General features: G+C 38.8%; 1 protein-coding gene and 1 long non-coding RNA gene across 9 annotated transcripts in view; one reads left to right on the top strand and one right to left on the bottom strand.

Moving 5' to 3' along the window:
• Positions 1–24,972, bottom strand: part of LOC121677457 — a 47,661-nt gene that overhangs the window by 3,051 nt on the left and 19,638 nt on the right. Inside the window, exons 8-13 of one of the 8 annotated variants that reach the window (XM_042056215.1) lie at positions 18,200–18,305; positions 17,263–17,327; positions 4,979–5,106; positions 3,256–3,403; positions 2,984–3,162; positions 351–569 (exon numbers count right to left, since the gene is read on the bottom strand). In XM_042056215.1, coding sequence (XP_041912149.1) covers positions 351–569; positions 2,984–3,162; positions 3,256–3,403 — 546 coding nt within the window. In that variant the 5' untranslated portion in view covers positions 4,979–5,106; positions 17,263–17,327; positions 18,200–18,305. Of the gene's footprint in view, positions 1–350; positions 570–2,983; positions 3,404–4,978; positions 5,107–17,262; positions 17,328–18,199; positions 18,306–18,743; positions 18,898–24,972 lie in introns of those variants that run through there. The other 7 variants (XM_042056213.1, XM_042056209.1, XM_042056210.1 and 4 more) reach the window with 7 other exon arrangements.
• Positions 521–9,130, top strand: LOC121677480. Its single transcript, XR_006020992.1, has 6 exons — positions 521–609; positions 3,052–3,115; positions 3,233–3,369; positions 3,453–3,576; positions 7,759–7,886; positions 8,648–9,130. It is a non-coding gene; the product is annotated as an uncharacterized LOC121677480 (long non-coding RNA).

The raw sequence follows: 24,972 nt of genomic DNA, 5'->3' as shown, positions 1-24,972 counted from the left end.
ACAAATGGTCACTATGTGTACAGGGTGTGATGCCACCATTCATACTGACACAGAGGTCACACAAGAGACCTGACAACCTATGTAACAGGCATTGCATGCTGTTGACCTCACTAATGTATTCAGCCAAAACAGAAAATAGTCATTTATGATAAATCATAAACGTTTTTATGTTTGAGTTTGTGAAAAATCCACTGATATTTAAAATAATAAGGCTTAGGCCTTCTGGATCCAGAGATCCCAATGAGAACAACGTCACTGTGACGTCACAATGGCGGGAATAAGAAGCTCCTCCACAGCACAGGAGAAGGCACAGTCACACACGTGGCAGACCTAGTGTTCAAGGTACTCACTGTAACTGTTGTAAATGTGGAGGTATTTAATTTAAACCCGTAGGCAGTGTTGGTGGGCTTCCTCAGGTGCGAAATCCTGACCCAATCACCAACAACAATCGTTGATAACGCCATCTCTCTCCACAAGGAAACAGCGAGCTCTACGTCTGCGTCCTGCAAATATAGCTCGAGGATGGGTATTGGGACATCCTTCAGGCGTACTTGGCGAATTGCACCGACCTGTGGGGAGTCACACATGTTGCTTGACATCACGCTTACGGTGAGCTTATTTGCTAAACTTGTTTTTTTAAGGTAAAGACTAAAAGTAGAATTAGATAGTAATGTATTACACTGAAGTTGTTGTAAACATTTATTGTAGGCAATGTGCAAGACCTAAGCCAGCCCACTTTCTCTCAGTGCAGCCTGAAAATGATGAATAAAATCGGCCTAGATGACGCTTCTGTTTTTACAAATAGCCTATGCCGAACATGATCAAACCAAGATTGGGTTAAGACATAACACATAGGCCTAACCCAATCAGAATTTGAATAGGTGCAATGAGAGGGAGCGCGGTACAGAACATTGCGTTGATATCACAGTTCCGTGACCAGGGGCGTCACTAGAACTTATTCACTGGGGCACGTGCCTTAGTAAAAGTCTCCAGTGCCCCAGTAAAATTCTAGCGCGGCTCTCACTGGAAACGGCATTCATGAGCGCATCTCCGTGCCTTCTTTAATCATGGCTCGAACCTGTCACTTACCAGCCAATAAAAAAACAAGGAATAAAGAAAGGGGCCATAATAGCCAATCAGGAAATAGCACCTTGTTAGCTGGGTAAGATTGAACGCAATAACCAATGAAAATGATTCTTCCGAGTGTTTCGTTGTACTGCACACACATACACTGTGGAATCCGCTGGAGCTCGTTTCATCACTTTGAGCACAGAGTAAGTTGTCCCCTGTTTAATATTACAACAAATTCACAACTTGTTTGACAGAAAAAATGACAAGTTGATCGCTGTTAGAGAGTGTTACCCACATAACTAGCATCTGTTTTTCAATGCTTAGCGTCATTGTAGCCTATATTTAGCAACAGTTTACCAGCTTGTGCTCTGTCACTCACACACACACTCACACCATGCGTAGGCTGCATGCACACATGCGGACAATTAATAGTGATTTATACGTATACTGTAGAGAGTCCTGAAAAAGTAGCCTATACTGTTTGTGAAGCTGTCCTACTGTAAAACTAAACATAGCCTTCTGATAAACTATTCAGAGATGGACATCAGAAAATTCTTCCTGAACAGAGTCAGAGGGAGTGAGGAGGATGAGGGAGGTATGATAATTTTGCCCACATTAACGGTAACATTAACATTTATGCTGGTAATAGCCAGTGCTGTGATTTGATCAATGGTTTAATGGCAAACTTAAATAAGTTTGTTGCATTTGCAAATGTAGCCTATAATAATATGCACAGAATCAGAGTAGCCATCTGTGTAGATTATTATAGGCTACATTTGCAAATTATCACCAAAAGTCAGTATGAAGGCTTTAGTAGGCTATTTAAGCTACAAAGAACTGCAGTATTGCCAGGATGTCTAGGACCCTTGCCTGGGAGGGAAGTATATCTCAATTTTGACTAAAAATAAGCTTCCCTTGTGTTAGTAGGAAAGCCTATTAAATTCATGCAGTGAGTATAGGCCTACTTATGCCTATGTATTTGGATGTTGCTGGATAGTGGCTGCTACAACAATTGAGGGAGAGTGCTGGAGGAGGAGGAGGAGAAGAAGGTCAAAGAGAGGGAGAAGAGAGGGGAGAAAGAGCACAGGCTGGGCAGTCCAGTACCAGGCAGGGGGAGGAGGAGGAGAGAGACAGGCAAGAAACGGATGAGGATATTATGGGGGCTAGATGTAAAACTATTCAGAGTATGGAGGAGGATGTCTGTGACATAGGGGAGATATGTGATGGTCCAAATCAGGCTAGCCATTTATTTCATATTGCGCGCACAGTTAATTTTTGGAAGTTGGGGGCCTGTGCCCCAGCAAAGCTCTAGGTCTAGAATCGCCCCTGTCCGCGACCGCTTCTCTCTGTCGCTCCGGTGTCAGGGTAAAGCGCTAACATGTTCTTTTGCTAGCAAGCTATAATTTTATTGAATAGATTAGATGATGAGGAAAAGGCAGCCAAAACTGTAGAGGGACAAATATAATTAAACTACAGCTCGTAGGGTAGGCTAAGTGAATTTAACACTGCATTGGTCATATCAGTGTGGTTTAATGCTGCCAATTCGATTTTTATTATAGGCCTAGTAAAAATCATAAGTATGGAAAAGGCAATAAAACGCATTCTCTATGTGTATGATACCATCATTTTGGACTTGGGCTATTTTCACGTCACTTGAAATCATGCCATTGCAAGCTTAGGCTACTGACAAATAGCTTAACACAAGTCGCCTAAGTAGCCTAGCTAGAGACGACAGATGACATTCAAGAAAGAGAATCATTCTTGAATGTCATGATCGCCGTCATCGTGTCCAAAATGATTTTTGCCTATTTTTGTATGACTAATAGTTAAAAAGTCATGTGGGCCTATTTTTAATCGATTCTATTACAGCAAACAGACAGCCTGGCATTTCATACTAGCCTAGGATACTTACTGAGATAACCTGTCCTTCGACAGTCAGGTACTGAGATGCTGACGTGTTTATCTCTGCTGCTTTGACAGGTTTGGAGGGGGGAAGCAGTAGTTTGGCAGCTTGGTCGAGGATCTCGGGACTCACAGCCATCTCGTAAGACTTGTAGCACACTGTGTTGTCGTTGTAGTATGCCTGCGTGTCTTTGATGACGAGGTGTTTGAAGACATAGGTCTGGTTAAAAAACACTTTATCTTCTTTTCCCTCCGGCAGAACCAACAAGTAAACAGCTTTACCATCGGTCAGCATACAGTAGTTGAGAGACGACCATTCCGCCCCCACTGCTTCCCCGAAGATGAACGATTTTGCCAAGGGCCTTGATCTCGTTGCCACACATTTCAGCCTCAGAGGTGGACTCCTGTCATAAGGTTTTTTGTTTTCCATCTAAAGTAAAAACACACAGATTAACACAGGCTTTTATTGTGCAATCCAGGGCTACACTATCAAATTGAAAACACTGCCACACTAGAGAGGATAACTGGCTAACGGTGACGGTAGGCCTATCCCGAATCCGGGGGTTGATGGGAAAACCGCTGATCACCAGCGACATAACCCAGGTAAAAATGAACTGTAAAACTTCATATTAAAACTGTAAAGTACTTCATGGTTGAACTGTTAAAGTTCACTGTAAACAATCATCCATGTTTACAATTTTACTATGAAAGTTCATTGCAGTTTGTGGTAATTTGGTCGAAATTACTTTGAAATTAACTGTCAAAGTTCATGATGAAAACATCAACTTGTGAATGTTTCACGGTTCAGCATTCACAGTTCTACTATGAAAATGTATAAATATGATCTGTGAAATTTCATATTAAAACTGTAATATAATTCATGGTTGAACTATTAAAGTTATCTTTAAAACAATCAGCCATGTTTACAATCCTACTATGAAAGTTCATTGCAGTTTGTGGTAATTTGGTCGAAATTACTTTGAAATTAACTGTAATAGTTCACAGTGAAAACATCAACTTGTGAATGTTTCACAGTTCAGCATTCACAGTTCTACTATGAAAATGTATGAATATGATCTGTGAAATTTCATATTAAAACTGTAATATAATTCATGGTTGAACTATTAAAGTTCTCTTTAAAACAATCATCCATGTTTACAATCCTACTATGAAAGTTCATTGCAGTTTGTGGTAATTTGGTCGAAATTACTTTGAAATTAACTGTCAACGTTCATGGTGAAAACATCAACTTGTGAATGTTTCACGGTTCAGCATTCACGGTTCTACTACAAAAATATATAGCACTTGAAAAAATTCCTGTATTTTTAGTGGGAAAACAAATAAGCCAACTGTGTTTCCAGAAAGTCGGTAAAAAAAGCACAACTGTATATTTACATACATAATCTTTACAAAACAACTTGTAAATTTAACATTTTGAACCTGCATATACAACTTTGGATTTCTGCTAAATTAGCATGACCATTACGCTATATAACATTTTTTTCCAGTAAAATTTATACCAAGTTGCCACTTCTTGTACATCAAATCCCATTCAATTTTACTGAAAAATATTAAACAAGCAATATTATTTCACTGTAAAAGCCTTAATTATAGGAGTGTTATTTAATTGAATTTGTTTGTAGATACTCCTCAACAATTATTTACGATGTAATGTATTTTGATGCATTAATAACTATTTATGCAAAAGCAATATCTGAATATTGCAATGGTATAAAGACTTAAGTATAGTATAGATCTGAAATACCAGCCTTCTATACAAGTATGTTTCATCATCTGTTCATACACAGATCTAGAGTTTTAACCAAAAATACTTTATTGGAGCAAAACCTCTGTAAATTCTAGGGAAAGAGTTTACAGACATTAGTGTACTACAAACTGGCATTGGCAAAAAGCACTCAGTAACAATGGAATGTAAACAAAAATATATCTTAAACTCTTTACCTTGAAGAACTAAACAGATAAAGACCTCAAAGTAAAATCTTACTGAGCTTAGTCAATAATCAGACATCATGACATCAGAATTGGGGTGAGAACTCTGGGGTACATATGAAGACAGATGTGTTTGTCTCCTCCACTGTAGATCTATTCGCTGGGTTGATGGAATAGAAACACCTTGGGAAAGAGAAGAGAGAGAGAGAAAGAAAAACACTATTAAATATAGCTGCAAGCAGCAATGAGGGGACCAAGCAAACAAGCTGGAGTTGCCATGCAACTCAATGTTGTTACATCAGATATATGGCTATAAGCAGTCACAGCAAGTTTCATGTCAAACAACCGAAGACTGGTTCGAATTTAAGTTCACTTCCTGTTTAGCAGCGTTGCCACCTATTTCGATTGGCTGTCACGAGCAAACGATTTTGTCAATTGCTTCAGAAAGTAATGCACTAATAAGGCATTCTGTGAAGATGGTCTGTGCCAATTTTGGTGAAGATCGGATCAAATGCGTAACCTGTGAAAATGTTTTTGTGTTTCCGACAAAATCCAAGATGGCAGCTAGATCGATTAGTGACATCAGAAGTTGCCATTTGTCATCTTTCAGACCTCCCACAGTATTAACAGACACCACTAGTAAGTTTTAATTCCAAACACATCAATAGTTTCAAGCCAAAATGCACTTTTGCTAAGAGGTCAAAGATCACCAAATTTCTTGAGCATTCTCCTATTTTGACCCTTAGTCCGTGTACCATGTTTGATTTTGATGCCTGAAAGGGTTTCCAAGATATGAGCTCACTTCCTGTTTGGCGGCTTCGCTATCAATTTCGATTGGCTGTTACAGACGCATGCTTTTGTCAGTTGTTCCAGAAAGTAATGCATTGATAAGGCATGGTCTGAAAATAATGTGTGTCAAGTTTGGTGACGATTAGATACAATTTGTGACCTGTGAAAATTTTGTTTCACTTTTGATAACCATCCAACCAAATTGACGGCATAGGATGTGTAGAACTCGGCTTGGTCCAAGGATTCCAAAGATACCTCATTTTTGAAAATCAGGCCAATGGGTCAAAGGTTACGCGCATGAACGCACATCCAACTTTGGCTTGTTGGTGGCGCTAGAGGTGCCGGCATGAAACTTGATTTGGTGAAATGATTCATTGGACTGTCCCCAATCAGTGTGCCAAATTTCAGAACTTTTTACCAAACGATTCTATGGGCTGCCAGACTCCCATGGCGGAATAATAGGGAAGAAAACATACAAACACAATAGGTGCCTACACAGCTTCGCTGCTTGGCCCCCAATAACACAAAGCCTCAATTAACGAACAAAACCATCATTCAAGCAATAAATCTTTTTATTATTATTATTATTATTATTATTATTATTAAGGCCTTTTATTCAGATAGAACAGTGGAGATGACAGCTACAGTTGGGCTACTGCGCCCCTTCAAGCCCCCATGCCACGATAGCAGCTATTATACAGTATTTGCTTCAGTTCAATAAAGTGAAAATGTTAAATAACAAAATCCAAAAATACTTTGCCTCCAGAAACTCCAGGGTTGGTGCCAGTTCTGTAATTCCAGTGTTGCCCCTACAATGTATTCAGCAGTGAGGCAGCGACACTCCTAGAATTCAAGCACCACTGCAAAAAAGTTGCCTAATTTAAAAAAGTAAACTTCGGGAACAGCTGCCATTCGTTCCTCTCCAGGTTTGATGTCAACAAATAATAGTAGGCTAACATTGACGGCACAGTCAGGGATTCCACAGGAGATCACATTTGTTTGTGTTTATGTTAAAGTTTATTAGCAGATGCATCCCCTTAGGTTATTCATAGGGGGGATTTGCACAATTTAGGCAGGGGGGGGGGGGGGTACTTCTTCGATACTTTTTTAAAAAAGTGTTTGATTTTGGGGCCCCCACCACCCTGACGTCATCAGTAATATATACTGCAGTGGGATCATTCACATCAGTGGACATCCTAGATTCTGCTTGACTCTCTCTACACACACACAAACACAGACTGAAAATGATGGCTTATGTGATATGTTTCTATTTCATATATTTTTAAATTCATATAGAGTGTATTTAGTTAATAATGTATTTTTTTAGGGCTGTCAAAATAACTGATTAATTTTTATTAATTAATTTGAGAAAAAATAACTGATTAAAAAAAATAAGGCAGATTAATCGATTCTGTATGACCTTTCCCATACAAAAATGTGATATATGGCAATATATGAACATATATGTCAAATAACAGGGACTTATTATTTTACTTATATGGACATATATGTGATTCAAATATTTATGTCAAACATATATTCAAAGCTATATGTCCATACATGCATACAAAATATTTTAATTTCCCATATAAGATGCTATATATCTTCATATACTATATCCAATTATTTGTTTTCCAAATATATGGAGAAGTTTATGTGTGAATATGTGACAGACTTATATGTAGTCTCTATATATGGTGGCATACATATCCATACACTAGATTCCACTACTTATTTTCTAAATATATGGAGAACTTTATGTGTGAATATGTGGCAGACATATTTGTAGTCTTCATATATGGTGGCATACATATCCATACACTTGATTCCATTAATTATTAAATGGAGAACAGTGTGAATTTGTTTATGTCTTGGCGTCACAGGTATGATGTCGACTATGCTGCTCAGCATCTTTTGCCTTATGTGTCAATGTTTTGTGTGGAGCGCTTTGGGTTGCACTATATGCATACAAAAAATGTGTGAGGCCACAGCTACTTTAAATATAACGGATGCTTATCTCATCTTGATATGCGCATGCGCACACAGCAATACCCATCCCCCACCCTTGACTGACTTTTGAAATCCAACCCACGGTGACTTCAACCGTCACTTTTCTGTCCTGTCATGCATCTGACTGTGTAAGCTGTACAAACTCTGCTGTCATCATATCCAAGGTAAGAAGGCCTTTAGTAAACAGGAATTAGTTAGAAAAATATTGTTTTTATAATGTAATGTTAACCAAATCCGTTTGTTAACAGTCTAACCATCATGTTAGAATTAGCTAACGTTAATGTTATCAATTAGCTATCGATAACGTTAGCGAGCTAATATTGCTAACGTTAGCGATGTTAGCTGTTAATGTTAACTTTTCCATTAACTAACTTTACCATTATGTGAAATATCTAGAATGGTAGCTAGTTAACATCATATCCAACAAAAAGCCTGTCTGAGATGTCGTTATGAATATAAGTTTTAGTTTGAATGAAATGTCAGGTGTGAGTAAGTTAGCTAGCAGCTAACCTAGCTATAACTTACATTTAAAGTGGCTGCTAATAACCATGCAGGCTAACGTGAACATTAGTAGGCCTAAATGGATCTTTAGTTTGTGAAGGGTAGTGTTAAGCCATCCTTACAACAGAAGATTTTGACAAGATCTGGGAAAGATTATTGAAAGATAGTCTTTTGAGTAATGCTTGAATGGGGGCATTAGTTAAAAGACTTCAATCTTTCAAGAATCTTTCCCAAATCCTGTCAAAGTATTCTGATGTATGGATCATTAGGCTACATGTTCATCTCATAGCCCTTATTTAAGCTTACTTGTGCCAAGGCGTGTGTTTATTAAAGATGCATGTGAAGGTAGTAGTGCTTCAGTGATGGTCTTTTCATGTTCTGTGTGTTTTACAGCATATTAATCTTCTCTGTTCCCTGTTTGCAGGTGGTGATTTGTGAGGACTGCTGCCCTGAGAACACAGTGCATTCTGCATGCCAAATCAATGTGTGCCACTACCAGTGTGCCAAAAGTTTCTACCTGGAGAGTGTAGCCTACTCACTGTTTGTGTGGAAAAACTCAACTTTAATAAAAGGTTAAACAAATATTTTGTGTGTTTTCTTTGGAACATCAACAATGTTATATTTCTGAAATATACATATATTGTGACATAGCAGAACATTACATATATTTTGCAATATATTTTTGAGTGCAAATATATGTCCATAGACATATATTTGCAATATATTGGTATCCCTAGTATGCGTACAAATACATAACTTATCATATATTAACATATATGCAACTGACATATATTTGTAATATATTTGTATATCTGGGAAAATAAATGTGACATATATAAAAACGGCCAATTTTGCTATATTTTGAAATATATTTGACATGTATGTGTATATATGTGACTTATATGTGTGAGACATACATTGACATATACATAATATATGTACTTTACATATATTGCCATATATCACATTTTTGTATGGGTTGACCCCGAGCCGTTGTAGTCAGTAACCATTAGACTGTAAAACGAAGGAGCGAGAAGAAAATGTGCTGCCTAGATCATTGATTGGAACATTTACTTTTCAAAAACGGCCTGATGGTGTTGATAAAAATAAAGTGTTGATTAAATAAAGTCCTCTGCAATGTATGTGATAAAAAAAACTTCTTCCCGAAACATTTTGGAATTTTTTTCCTCAGCATATTAGGTCATATCATAGATTATTATGGCCATTATTAAAATAATAATAAAAGAGTTTTTGAACTTTAATGTCAATAATGCTGATTATTCAATGATTCATCTGAATTTAAATATTTAAAATACTTTCACAGCAAAAATCATATACTGTATGCGATTCATTTAGATTAATTAATCACAGAGTATGTAATTAATTAGATTAAGTTTTTTAATCGATTGACAGCCCTAGTATTTTTTAATGTATAGCATTTCACTAGTAATTACTAGTAGCTAAACATATTTAGTAATTTGAATGCTTCATATTGACGTTTAAACTATAACGGCATATCTTTAATGTGGTGTGTTGGTCTAATTGAGTGCACATTGGTGATGAGTAGGTGTAATTGAGTGCCTGTCACTTTAAGAAAATACGTGAGAGTAATTAGCCTCCCTTCAGCCTGACGGTTTTAGGCTAGTCGCTAGTGGCTAGTCACACTTGGTCGCTTAGCAACGGGGACGCTGGCTGCAAGCCGCTCCGTCTGACCTGTTTTTATTCTGATTTTTTAATATTTTACTATTTTATTCCTGATTATTTTTCTTCAATTATTGTAGATTCGTTAATTCAGCTGTACAGTTATAGATAGCCTTTTTTATTTAAACTGATTATTTTGTTTTTCCACACTTTTATTGCGTTTTATGAAGTCTGCCTCTAGTCCGAGTTCTAACGTTACCTGCGCTGTTTTTTTTTTTTTTTTTTTTTTTTTTCGCCTGGTGATCAGCATTTTTTATTTATTTTTATTTTTTTCCCACTGCCGATTGCCATCAGCAAGGCCTTCACTGCTATTGGACTTGCTGTCTGCTTGTGTGGTGGAAGCTGTGCTGGATTCGAGTTTGCTAGTGTCTCTCTCCTTTTCTATCCTGAATACGCTGGGTTCATATAGTCGGTTGACCGTCCAGCTACTGGTTTAGTCGGTTGACTGACCAGCCGGAGATTGAGGCTTCGTGCTAGCTAGGTGATTAAACTGCACACTTTGGACTGGCTGATGCATCAAGCCATGTCGGAGTTTGTGTTTTGGCTATGGGGGGCTTTCAGTACACACCCCTTGAACTTCGACAGTTCGCCTCCACCGACACCATCAACATCGAGGTGCTCCACCTCTGCCGGGCAGCGGGGATCCTCCGGCGGAAACGCTACTTGCACAGAGGCGCACGTCGCTCTATCATCCGTGCGACAGACGAAAGCATCCCTCCATCATCTCCATGGGATTTCTTGCCTAATCAACGCGGTTTTCCAGAGCAGTCCGCTCCCGCAATCAACTCGCTCCCAACAGTGTCAGTGGAGAATCTACAGCGACCAACAACGCAGCGAGAATCTGTCTCTCACATCTTGGACAACTTCGATGGAGCTGCTGAGAATGTCACATCACCATGTCAGACTGCGCCTGAACCGCCGCAAGACCTTCATTCGAAGGTAAAGGTTCTCACAGCTGGTTCACCGCAGGAAGTTCTGCAGCATGCGCAAGACCCTCCTCCCGTCAAATTTGCGTTATTGAACGCACAATCTATCTGTAACAAGACTTTCATTTTAAACGACCGCTTCACGTCTGATCACCTGGACTTTCTGTTTATAACGGAGTCTTGGCTCAGCGGAAATGACGTCATTCCACTTGGTGAACTCTGCCCTCCTCACTGCAGCTTCATGAATTCCCCTAGGTCTACTGGTCGTGGAGGTGGTCTGGTCACTGTTTATAATAACAACTTTAAATGTAGAATTGTACAAATTGATATGTTCTCCACTTTTGAGGTACAGCTTGTAAAGATAAATGCCACCCTTCTCTGTGCATTAGTTTACCGACCACCAAAAATTAAGCTTAATTGTAATTTCATTCAAGAATTTGCTGATCTACTATCTTTTATGGCCTCTCGCTCTGACAATTTCATGATTTTAGGGGATTTTAACATTCACATCTGTTGCCCATCAAAACCTTTGGTTAAGGACTTTTTATGCCTTGTGGACTCTTTCAATCTTGTGCAATCTGTTATGGCCCCGACGCATCAGAAAGGCCACACATTAGACCTAGTATTGTCTTATGGTTTCAATGTTTCCAACTTAGAAATTATGGATGTTGGGGTCTCTGATCATTTTTTGATTTTATTTGAATCTATTTTGTTTGGTCCCCCTGTATCTCCCCCTAAGTCCTATTCCTTTGCCCGTTCTATTAATTCCATTAATTCCTTAGACTGTGTTGCCCCACTAAAACAAAAGCGTGTCAAAACTATCACCACTCCATGGTTAAATGCCACGACCCGTTCTGTCAGAAAATCTTGCAGGAAAGCAGAGCGCAAATGGAAAAAAGAGAAGCTTCAGGTCTTCTATGACCTTTTCAGAGATTCTCTAAAGACCTACCAAAACTCTGTTAAGGCAGCAAAGGTTGAGTATTATGCTCAGCTTATCAACAATAATGCTCATAGGCCAAACGTTTTATTTAATACCATTAACTCTATTATAAATCCTGCCTCTGCGTCATCTACTCTTGCCCCTTCAACAGAAATCTGTGAGAAGTTCCTCAACTTCTTCATCGATAAAATTGACAAAATAAAATCTCAAATCTCACCTCCAGATTCGGATCCCTCAGTGATAGAACTTTCACCTAGCTGCCTCCAACAGTTTCAGGCTATATCTTCCTCCCAGCTTTCTGAGGTTGTCTCCCATATGAAATCTACATCCTGCCACTTAGATGTTTTACCTGCACGCCTTTTTAAAGAAGTGTTTACCATCATCTGCCCTCTTGTATTGGCCATAATTAATCACTCACTAACCAATGGAGTGGTCCCCTCAGGTTTTAAACGTGCAATTGTGCAACCTTTACTTAAGAAACCTAACCTTGAGCCCAGTGACCTGAAGAATTATAGGCCTATTTCTAAATTACCTTTTCTGTCAAAGATACTAGAAAAGGTTGTCCTCTCTCAGGTTTCTTCTTATCTGAGTGAGTTCAATATATGTGATAAATTCCAATCAGGTTTTAGATCTCTGCACAGCACTGAATCGGCCTTGCTTAAAGTCCAAAACGACATCCTCTTAGCAGTTGATTCTGGATCTTGCGCCCTCTTGGTGCTTCTTGATCTGAGTGCAGCATTTGACACCATTGACCATAACATCCTATTAAAACGCTTGGAGGTTGAAGTTGGTCTCCAGGGTTCTGTTCTGCAATGGTTCTCTTCTTATCTTAGTGATAGATCATTTTCAGTTAGTTTAGGCAATTTCTCCTCTTCCTCTGCCCTTATAAAGTGTGGTGTTCCTCAGGGTTCCATTTTGGGCCCTCTTTTATTCTCTCTTTATATGCTACCCCTTGGCTCAATTTTTAAAAAGTATAACATTCAGTATCACTGCTATGCAGATGACACTCAGTTTTACCTGCCTGTTAACACTAATGGCATTTGTTCTTTGGAGAATATTTTTAACTGTCTCAGTGACATCAAATGCTGGATGGCAAGAAATTTTCTTCAACTGAACGAAAGTAAAACTGATATAATTATTTTTGGCCCTCCAAGTGATGTTTCTATCTTGAAAAATGCACTAGGACCTCTCTGCAAACTGCCACAGTGAAGTAAAGAATCTTGGGGTTTTCTTTGACTCCTCTTTAAATTTTAATAAGCAAATAAATAGTGTGGTCAAAGGCAGCTTTTTCCAGTTAAGAACCATTGCAAAACTGAAGACCTTTTTGTCCTTCTCCGATCTTGAAACTCTTATACATGCTTTCATAACTTCTAGACTAGATTATTGTAATTCATTATATGCAGGCCTGACCCACTCCACTCTCAACAGACTTCAGCTAGTTCAAAATGCAGCAGCTAGATTATTAAGTGGCTCTAAGAAACGTGAGCATATAACTCCTGTGTTGGCTAAGCTGCACGGGTTACCTGTGGAGCACAGAGTTAAGTTTAAAATTTTACTTTTTGTCTTCAAAGCCCTCAGTGGTTTGGCACCTAGTTACATAGGTGACCTACTAATTCCTTACAGCACTCCAAGATCACTTAGGTCTTCATCTCAGAATCTTCTCTATATCCCCAAAACACGCCTTAAGACTAAGGGTGATAGAGCCTTCTCTGTTGTTGCCCCCCAACTCTGGAATAGCCTACCTGTACATATTAAGTCCTCTCCAACCATTGACTGCTTTAAGTCTAACTTAAAGACTTTCATTTTCTCCCAAGCTTTTAATCTACCTTAATACCCCCCCCCCCCCCCACACACACACACACATTCCTTTATTCTTTATTTTATTGTTGACCAATTTGTGTATTATTTCAATTATTTATTTATTTTCCCCCCATGTTATATTGTTGTTGTACCATTGTCATTGTTTTATGTTTGTTTGTAAGCACTTTGGTTCAACTCAGTTGTTTTTAAATGTGCTATAGAAATAAAGTTGACTTGACTTGACTTGACTAGTGAATAAAAGTTGTGCATAGTGCATAAGGATATGTGGATGCAATTCATTATGTTTTCTATGTCATTAGATAAATTTAATGTTCAAAAAACTAACAAGTTGAAGACAATCTTTCTGGGATCAAGTGTTGACGTGACCTGAGCTAGCAGGATAGTTACCAAGGAGCTCTTTCCAGATGTAAAAGTTTGCCATGGTTGCGTAGCCTATTTGCGTAAGCGCAAAGTGGTTCTCTCTCTCTCTCTCTCCGTGTGTGTGTGTGTGTGTCTGCTTGAGGATATGTTCAATTCAACTCGGTAGTTGATCCGTCCGGTCAATAGCACCGCATTCACGCCACTTCATGATTATATTAACATCAGACAGGCTGTAAAAGTGTATGCGGGAATTTCTCGCATTATGATGGCTAGAGTTGCGGGACTTGAACAAATTATGCGCAATACCCGCAAATCCCGCAGTGAAATTTAAGCCCTGCTATTCCCAGATAAATTCCACACATTGTTTCGTTTATGTTTGTTCTATATATACAGTCAATGCTTTTAAGCCCTGTGTTGCTAACATACCTATGCTGTGAAACTAAGGTCTAGCTTATTGGTGGGTTTAATTGAATTTGAGTAATAGGATACGCAACCATTTACATCTGGAGATACTGTAGTTTGTAATTCCTGTAGAGCTCACCAAAATGATCATTACAAGACACTTATCTCTTACAATCCAAGATAGATTTTCTTTGAGTTGTTAGGCTTTTGAGCATTTTTTTTACCAAATGACATGGAAAACATAATTCATTTCATCCATATGTCCTTATGCACCATGCGCAACAACGTAACGCAAAGCAAAAGTTAGCGCAAAAAAAGTTAGCTTAAAGGAAAATTCCGGTTTTTAGCACTTTAAGGCCCTTTTCTGGTTTGTTTTGGATGAACTAGAGTGGTGGACACCGAAATTTTGACGATTGGTCCTGTCTCGACTTTTCTGACTCGTTTTGAATCGCCTTTGACTTCTCAGGGTGGCTGGCAATGGGCATACTGTAGTAGGCTCAAACATGTCCTAAAACAACCCTTAACGTTCGTTTTCAAAACTGTGCAACTCACCGAGTGGTTTAGTGCCATGTGTAGTGCATTTTTACAGTCAATGATTAGTTTAAGAAACAGTCTTCGGATGGAAACTTTCCCATTTCAGCCTGCTTGTGTTCGTGCTCGCAGGCTGTGCTCGCTGACGTTTCCTTTTTGACATTTTCCTTATCTAGCCTACAGCAAGCGCACATATCAACAATAAAGTGTTCTCGTTGACTGAAATGGAGGGAAATCTGTGATTTTGTTTGATATTGACATGGCAACGAACCACGAATGTAACAATATTGTGCAGAGTCAAGTGAGGTGGAAAGTTATATTAAATTACTCAGATAGACCTACATATTTGCCACGAAACCTTGTCATGTGTGTATGTGAAGAAGGGGTTCTTTTTTAGGCATACTCTTGCAATTGAACGTGAATAAGGCTACTACTTAAAAACATCAAAGCTAAACATCATATCACGACATCGCTACAAATACAGTAGGCCTATGCGATTAAAATCAGCGAACATCAATGTATAGGCTACGTGGAAGATAGATAGATAGATAGATAGATAAATAGATAGATAGATAGATAGATTGATAGATACTTAAAAACATGAAGTGGATGTTTTCGGTTCAGATGCTTGTTCTCTTCCTTTTTGAGAATGTAATGATCCTAAAACTTTACTTGAAAACTTACTGAACATTCTCTGCCATTTATGGACATCTTGACTCCGCCATCGCGCCAACTAAATTCAGAATGTATCACACGCTAGTGGTTCCTGAACAACAGTCCGTGCGGAACAATCAGATCCCTGCGCGTCATAGGAATTTAAACAAGGCTTCGAGGCAGAGTTTTTGCCTCGAGTAATTTTTGAATTCGAGTTATTTGAGTAACTCGATGAATCGTTTCAGCCCTAATCTCTATCTTCATTAGCCTCAGGCATATGGCATAATCGCCATACTCTGCATTGGGGGTGTAACGGTACATGTATTCGTATTGAACCGAAACGGTACGGGCGTCACGGTTCGGTGCATGAATTTACACGGAGAATACACGGTATACAAATACATAAAACAAATACAAAAACACCTAACGCTAATCTGTAGCCTCGCCTTAGCTCTGATTGGCGCCTATGTTATTTTTTTGTCAGGCCATGTCAGTGGAGTCAGTCAGTCAGAGATAGCAGCACTAAGCGAATGGTGGCGACCCACAAGAGTTAGAGGACCCGCTGGTCTCTTTATCACAAGTTTGAGAACTTCAGTTACAGTAGTACAGGCGAGAGAGTGGTGGATAAGACAAGTAAAGGTAAATGGTAAATTTGGCTGGGGTAATTCACAAAGCAGTATAACCCTTTGTAGAACTGTTCAAAAAGACAGCCAACCCCTAAAAAGATTGCATCATGCCATATGTTTCAATACATTCATATATTTTGTAATTCACATTAAGTTCATATCTTTTTAATAATTCATATTCTGTGACCTACATATTTATTAATAGTATTTAATATTAATTTCATATTGGTTTTAAACCATAAGTCTACACTTCTCTTTAATGTCATTACATTGTATTGGTGGTGCGTCACTTTAAGTGAATCTCACTGTTTTTGGGTAAGAGTGAAAATAACTTTTTGCATAGTGCATTAGGATATATGGATGCATGAAATCTTTCTTGGATCATAGAAGAGATAAGTGTCTTGCAATGGTATTAATTTATATGATTTTGGTAAGCATTACACAAACTAGACTCACAAGCAAACGTGATATGAGCTTGTGAGTCTAGTTTGTGTAACAAGGACATCTTCAGATGTAAAAGTTTGCCAATGGGTTGGATAGCCTACTCAAATGTAAGTAAACCAAGTAGTCCTATATGAACTTACTTTCACAGCCTAGCAACACCAGGTTGAGAGATGCAAGTTAGCAGACCATTAATGTTAGCCTTCTATTTATTGTCATCAAAACGGCAGAGGAACGAACAAGTCTCTGGCGGTCTCTCGTGTCTGCAAAAATGAATTTGGCATCTGGCTCAATATTCTGCGCAAGGGACTTGTGGTAGGTGAAATTTCACAATGATTGGTCAAATTTGCGGACAAGTTACGGTGTTTGGACAAAATTGCACAGAATCACACAGAATTTGAGGGGATTTGTCGAATTTGCATTAATTGTTGCGATCGCAAAATCCTGGAGGGATTGTTAATAGCATAGATGGCCATTACATTATAATTAGATTAACTAGCTCAACAACACAGGTGACCACTTCATACTTTCTTACTGCATCATCATAAATATTCCACCTGTGTGGATTGTTAAAATTCTGAAGAAGCTACAGCCAAAATATTTTCATCCATAGATTAAAAAAAAATAAGCCCCCTACCATGGCTTGATTACAACTTCTGGCACGTAACAGCACTGCTACTGGAAACATTTCTAGGGGAAACACTGTAGAGGGTATGTGTATGTGTGAGAGAGGGGAGTGTGTTTATATGTGAGAGAGAGAGACACGTGTGAAAGAACAAGATGTGTTTGAGGGAGGTATGTTTTAGAGAGAGAGAGATATGTGTGGGGGGGGGGGGGGGAGAAAAAGAGAGAGAGAGAGAGAAAAATGTTTAAGGGGCATTGTATAACAGTGACATTGTATAACATTTTCAATTCAGGTATCGATATTTTCATTGTTTAACAGAATAAACATCACAATGGCTAATGCTAGGAAGACACTGTAGTCTCAACTTTTCTGTGATAGCCTATGCTTGAACATTTACAAGATGTTTACAATGTAAACCTCCTACAGAGAGTGTACATGCACCCATCTAGGTAGCACATGAAATCTCATACAGTAACAAAACAACCCTATACACTATATTGTCAAAAGTATTGGGTCACCTGCCTTGATTCGCATATGCCTCAACCCTATAGACTAGAGCACCTTTGAGATGAATTAGAGCAGAGACTGAGAGCCAGGCCTTCTCGTCCAACATCAGTGTGACCTCACAAATGCGCTTCTGGAAGAATGGTCAAAAAATCCCATAAACACACTCCTAAACCTTGTGGAAAGCCTTCCCAGATGAGTTGAAGCTGCTATAGCTGCAAAGGGTGGACCGACGTCATATTACAGTAAACTCTATGGATTAAGAATGGGATGTCACTTAAATTCATATGCGAGTCAAGGCAGGTGACCCAATACTTTTGGCAATATGTATATTTAAAGAGATTACAGAAATTAATTCAAAAGATTAGGGGCAATGTAACACATCACACATGCCAAGTTGCAATATATTATCTATATGTTGAAAACAGAAATGTGCTAAGCCCACCTTTAGAATCTAGTTCCACAGGGATCTTGATGCCCACGAACCCCCAGCAAGTCCTCTGTGAGGCAGAGAAGGCTTTCTTTATTTCTTCATCTTAAAAGTAAAGACTCTGAAATGCAGGAAGTAAATTGCATTAATCAAGAAAATAGCTACAAGTTAGGTAATTATCACACCCACTTGTCACGTTGCCAAATGAGAGACTATGGCCGTTTTCTTCCAAACCTCCCTTATGCTTAACTGCTAATGTTATGTGTGGAAGGTAGCCATTAGCCACTAACATCACGGTTAAACATAGACATTACACATAGCTCTAGCTAGATAGAGCTAGATCTTACTATATTAATAGTAAGTTATTTGTAGCATGAAGGGACAAAAAGGTGCCGAATTATTTCTAAACTAGGTCTACGTCACCCTAGCTCCTCAGCAAAGCTCTGGTTAACTAGCTAGCTAGCTAGCTAACGTTAGCAGATAGCTAATGTTAGCCATGAAGATGGTCATATTTTCTATTATTATTAGCTAACGTTACAAACATAAAAAGACAAACTACACTTAAATCTCGTGTGACTGGTTATCCAATGTAATCTCTATTCACCTCCTCTGTCAACTCAGCTTTGAAAAATAAGTTTAACCTTGGAGGAGATCTAACCAGTGTCATCTTCAAAGAATCTTTCATTCAAAGTCTCCCTTGGTTGTCTGATGACAGCGTCAACTTTTTGGCGCCAAAAGCAGCTGACACGTTAGAACTAAGGAAGCTAAAATAGTTAGGAGTACGGAATGTTGAGAAATGAACGTTCTAAAGAATATCTGGGTTCATTGAATTCAACATAGAATTTTAGAACCTTCAATTGTTGCGGAACTTAGAACGTTCAAAAACCTACACCTTTAAGGGTTAAAAAGTATCTACATTTAATTATTTAGGCTAATATTTGATAGGCATAAATTAACCTAATGACATACATCCTTTGTTTAGAAGCCTACATTCTAAGGTTCTAGTTTGTAAATTTATTTATAGCACATTAGATTAGATTAGATTAAACTTTGTCATTGTGCAGAGTACAAGTACAGAGACAACGAAATGCAGTTTGTGTCTAATCAGAAGTGCAAAAAAGTGCAATGTGATATACAAGGTGGTGCATTATCATACACAGTGGTCATCTAATGTGCTTTACATAGGCTAATGACACAAGATTAATATGTAGCCCACAATAATAACAGCACTATAAAGACAAAATAATAATAATAATAATAATAATCATAATCATAATAATAATAATAAATTCACTTTATAACTCAACCAAAAGACATCAGATTAATCAAAGGCAGTCCAGGTTTCTTTTTTAACCCTCCTGTTATGTTCGTTTCATGTTTACTAGTTTTGTGTTCCCGGTCAGAAATGACCGCTGCATTATAACTTGTTGTAAATCCATAGTAGAACATATATTATCATCTAATGGTGTGATAGACCTTTGTATGAACGTGTGTTCTATAGATATAACCTATTGAACTTCCATTTGCTGTTTATGGCCTGTAGGTCTCATTGACCTGAGCTCATGCAAGTCAGAAAGGGGAATATTCTATTGGGTAAGCAAAGAGGGAGAGTGAGGGTGTGTTTGTGTGTGTGTTTTAATGTATGTATAATGTACTGTATATGTACATTTCTAATGGCCAGTCATATTTGAGACCAGGAATACACATGGGTGTTAAATAAAACACTGAAATTGTCATGAAAATTATCAAAAATTGTTTTGCGTGTTCAGATGCCCTGTGTTAAGTCATGGCAACTCATGGTAGTCAGAATAAGGTAACAATATTTTTGAAAAATCAATCGGTCACATTTGACAGCAAACACAACATTTGACAGCAAACACAACAGGAGAGGTTTGATAACTGCAGTCTTAAGTGCTGCTAGGAAAATGAGGTGAGAATGGTTCACAATTTGCAAAAGCTCAAATGGCAAACAGCTGAAAACACTTTTAAAGAAGTTTAGGCAGAGCGTCAAGACAGCAGGTAGATAAAACTAAGTTGCAGCACAGTTTTTTCAAGGGTTTGGCCATCAGGGGCAGCCGTGGGCCACTGGTTAGCACTCTGGACTTGTAACCGGAGGGTTGCCGGTTTGAGCCCTGACCAGTGGGCCGCGGCTAAAGTGCCCTTGAGCAAGGCACCTAACCCCTCACTGCTTCCCGAGCGCCGCCGTTGAAGCAGGCAGCTCACTGCGCCGGGATTAGTGTGTGCTTCACCTCACTGTGTGTTCACTGTGTGCTGTTTGTGTTTCACTAATTCACCGATTGGGTTAAATGCAGAGACCAAATTTCCCTCACGGGATCAAAAAAGTATATATACTATACTTATACTATCAATAGCAGTAAATACAGATAAGGAGGCTACATTTTGTCTAGGCCTGTGGTGAACTCTAATATTTTCAATTTTGTGATGGAAAAAAAGAACCAACGTCATTACTTTTTTTTTGTTGACTTGAAATCTTGAGGCAGCCCTGTTATGTTGGGGAATTTGTTAACTTATCAACAATGGCAAAAAGAGCACGGGAGTTATTAATGTGTTAATAATGATACAATTAATGAAGATTGCCTGGCCCTACGTAACTCAAGCTTAGTATTTCTCCATTTACGTTCAGCTTTCCTACATTCTCTCTTCTGATTTGCTACTGTTGTGATATTCCTCCATGGTGTTTTAGGTTTACTTAACCTTGGCAGGTGCTATAGAGTCAAGGACCCTGAGAATATTAGAGCTAAATTGAGTAAGATGGTCTTCCTGCACACATGGTGTCATAGCTACATAGCTATGGCTTCCATAAAAAGAGTGCTCGTATTCTCAGTGATTTGTTTGTGGTAATTTGATGGTTTTACTGTAAAATTCACTATGATAGTTCATAGTAACACTGTCAACTTATGGATCTTTTACAGTTCAACCATGAAGTATTTATTAACAGTGCCATGACCGATTTTGATGTGTTCATGATAAGTGATAATGGATGACACTGTGTTCTTTAATCAAAAGTTCATTTTTCTGTCATGTTGTTAAACTTTAGTCGATACAAGTAACATGTGAGTAAGTAAACATAGCATAGTCTATTATTTGATGACCACACATAGGCTTAAAAGTAGAGGTAGCACAGAAATGTGAAGGATATAAAAAGAGGGAATTCATGTTTTAATTCATACAGTCTATGGTATTATCCCAGAAATGTGATTTTACTGTTGAAGTTGAAAATGTTTAGTTGAACTGTAAACTTCATAGTAAACCTCATAATTATGGAGACCGCAGTCTGACTATAAACTGAAATGCAGTCAACCATCATCTTTACTTATTAACTGTAAACTTTAAAGTCTGCATCAGACGTGCGACCATGAAGTTCATAGTAATGGGAGAGTTCATAGTTAAGTTATGATATATTCATGGTCGAACTGTAAAGGCAATGGTAGAACTATAAAAAAAATTAAGTTGAACTGTAAATTTCACTGTTTTACTGTGAAATTTTACAGTTCATTTTTTCCTGGGAAGGTATAGTCAGAGACGGTATAGTCTACTATCTGTTATACTATGCAGAGCAAAGCCAACGCAAGAACAGGCTAGGCCTATACCGCCTGTATGGATCGTATGATTTTCATTTCGAAAATCGAAATTAAATGTGTAAACAGCTAGCTTGCTACGTCAGGCTACAATGTAGCGAATATGTGTAACTTAGCCTATATTCGCGACATTGTAGACTGATGTAGCAAGCTGTTACGGTACCGATCCACTTGCACGACACTTCATTTTGTCGTGGCGCATTCCACTCTAGTCCTATGTTGACGTCAAGCGACTTTAACGCGCCCGCAAAGCATTCCTGGAAGGCAGCGCTGCATTTGAAAATATGTCGCGCGTCAAAAAGCTGGGCGAAGCACGTCTATATAGACGTTTTTCCAACCCAGTTTAGATTAAAGGGGAACTTGGCAACTATTTCAACGTAATAAACCCGTTTAGAAATCATTTGGATGGTTAAATGACCTGTTCCGGTGAAAATGGTGACTTTCCCCGCTGCGCCTAGCGTCCTCAGGCGAAAAACCAACCTTGCAACATTGAGACTACCGTCCCGGAAAGAGAAGTGAGAAACAAGAAACTAGTTTTAAATCGTGTTTCTTACCTTGTAACATCCACATAGTTCTGCCAAACTTATGCTAACCGTTCGCTAGCTTGTAAACAAATCCATGTGCTTTATCGTTACCTTTTCCCACAGTTTGAAATAGCATAATGCACAATTTCTCCAGCAGAGGGGGAAATCCTGCCAAGTTTCCCTTTAACTTCCGCATGACGCAGCGTTCGTTCGCATTCATTCGCATGGAAACAGAAGTAGAGCATTATAGCTGGCACTGGCTGCGAGCGAGCGGCCATGACGACACAATGTAGCGTCTTAAATAGACCTCTGTTACACACAGTTGCGCTTGATTAATACACGTAAAACACATCTGCATTTGTCAAGATATTTATGGTTTGCATGTGAGACGTAGGCCTAATAGTTTTACATCTGCATGCGATATAATATGTTAGTACCTACTGGCCGATTGTTGTAGTCTATAGGCTGCAGTTGTGCAGGTTATTCAAGGCAGACTTCTGAAAATCTCGCAAAAGTTAGGGTAGCCTAATGCAGGGCTGCCAACTTTTCAAAAAACCTTGGAGTGAGATTTGGTGGGGCCAACCAAAATTTTGCTGCGGAAATTTTTGTTTGGCTCATTCAGCATTATACCGTACAGTAAAAAAAAAACGTACATCAGTGGTTCTCAGGTGTACAGTAGGGACCAGGCATGGACAGATGATGAACTTTCGGGCCCCTGGGCCCACATGTATTAAGGGCTCCCCACTAATTGTCACACATGTGGAAGGGGGGTTTGGGGGTCCTCCCCCAGAATTTTCTTCATTTGTTTGATGTGATTTCCTGTATTCTGGTGCATTTTGGTAGCTTAGAAATCTAGACACACCCTAGCGGCAGCAAATTACATTTGCTTCCAGGGCTAGTCTAGCAACTCTCTGTTGGCTTGTGAGCTCGAAAAATTAAACTTCTATCAGGCCAATCAAATCGTCTATAGAGTCGTTAGGGGGGCATAACATAATGATTGATGGCAGAGTTGCAACGGTTTGGCTTAAATTCCCTGTTACTTGAAAACAAAGAAGATGGATATTGCTGTTGGCCAACAGTGTGACACGAGTTACGCTTGTTTTGAGATGGCAAAAGTTTGAACTAGCCAACTAGCTCCGTTGGTGGGAAAACGCATGGGACTCAGTGCTGTCCTTTTGCGTGCAGAGGGAATTTGAAAGACAACCGATTATCCCACCCCTCGGACTGAGCACTGCGAACGGTAAGTGCCCAGACCCTACATTTTAATGTGGGTCTGGCTCGTCAGGCTAGCATTTTGGGGATGGCCAATACTAAATTCAATCAGATTCATAGCCTACATCCTGATGTGTTGATATTGAGGCAATGATTCCATGCAAAGGCTTGGGCTTCAGGGCACCCTGACACCTTGGGCCCCTGGGTCTGGGCCCAGAATGCCCGTGCAGTAATCCATCCCTGGGACCAGGGTCCCAGAGTTAAATGAACATTGGTTTCAAAAGGATCTAGCCTACTACTAGGACCATGGGCGTCGGAGGCATTATAAAAGTGGGTGGGACATTTCAGAGGGGGGGTATGGGGGTCCTCCCCCAGAAAAAAATGTTTGGACTAGATGCAATTTCCTGAATTCTGGTACATTTTAACAGGTTATTTAGATACTTCTATATAACAAAATAAAGGCAGCCTACGAAATTAATTAAATGGGGGTCCAAACTAACAATTTTAAAAAGTGGGTGGGTGTTTTGTAAGAATTTAAGAAATGTTTGTATATTTTAACTTTTAAATGCATCAATCAGGTGCACTTTCAAAATAAATTCAGAGGTCAAACTTATTTTTATGGAAATATTTGTGCTGTAGCCTAAGCTATTTTGCACTTCAGAATTATAACCATGCACACACAGGTGGAATAGTTATGGTGATATTGCAATAAGTTCACAACCACAAAAACATATGCTACATTTCACAGTTCAGAAATGTTCAAAAATGTGTGTACATTTCAGCACTCAATGAAATTATGCAGAAGTGGTCACCTGTGTTATTCAGCTGGTTTATTTAAGATAATATATTGGTCATTGTAATGGCCATAGCCTATAGCCTACATGCTATTCCTTTTTCAGGATGTACCCATATCTGCATGATGTGAATATTTGCATATGGCTTATGTCAGGCTTTATATCAATATTTGTGTCTCGTTATTTGATTTTCTTCATATTTTTGCATTAATGTCACTAGGAAGCATGCCAATATAAATATATTAATTTATCTGTAATGGGATTGGCTGGAACCTGACAATATAAGAACCATGATGGTGGGATAATCTATGGCTGAGCAATTTACAAAAATGTATGTAGGCCTACTGACAAATAGTTTACATTAGAATACATTATGATTTCGCCCCAATGAGGCTATGTAGAAATGTGTTGCAATTTCAAAACCGGATTACTCAGGAACCACTTATTGCACAGAGGCATGCTTTATATCCTCGTATTCGGTACGGTTTGCTGTTTATTGTGATATTGGGTTTGCCACGTGTTGTGTGAAGGGTTAGTGAAATATTAAACCGAGAGTAATGGGTGTGCACTGTGTGCAAAATCCAAATATGATTAGCCTAAATTGCACCTCGGTTCAATGTTAATTTTCTCGCGAACCATTTATCACAGCAACTTGGCGC

Source organism: Alosa sapidissima, chromosome 12 (assembly GCF_018492685.1).
Source record: "Alosa sapidissima isolate fAloSap1 chromosome 12, fAloSap1.pri, whole genome shotgun sequence".
Lineage (NCBI taxonomy): Eukaryota > Metazoa > Chordata > Actinopteri > Clupeiformes > Clupeidae > Alosa > Alosa sapidissima.
The sequence above is the reverse complement of the archived record's forward strand: the minus strand, read 5'-3'. Positions and strand labels throughout refer to the sequence as shown.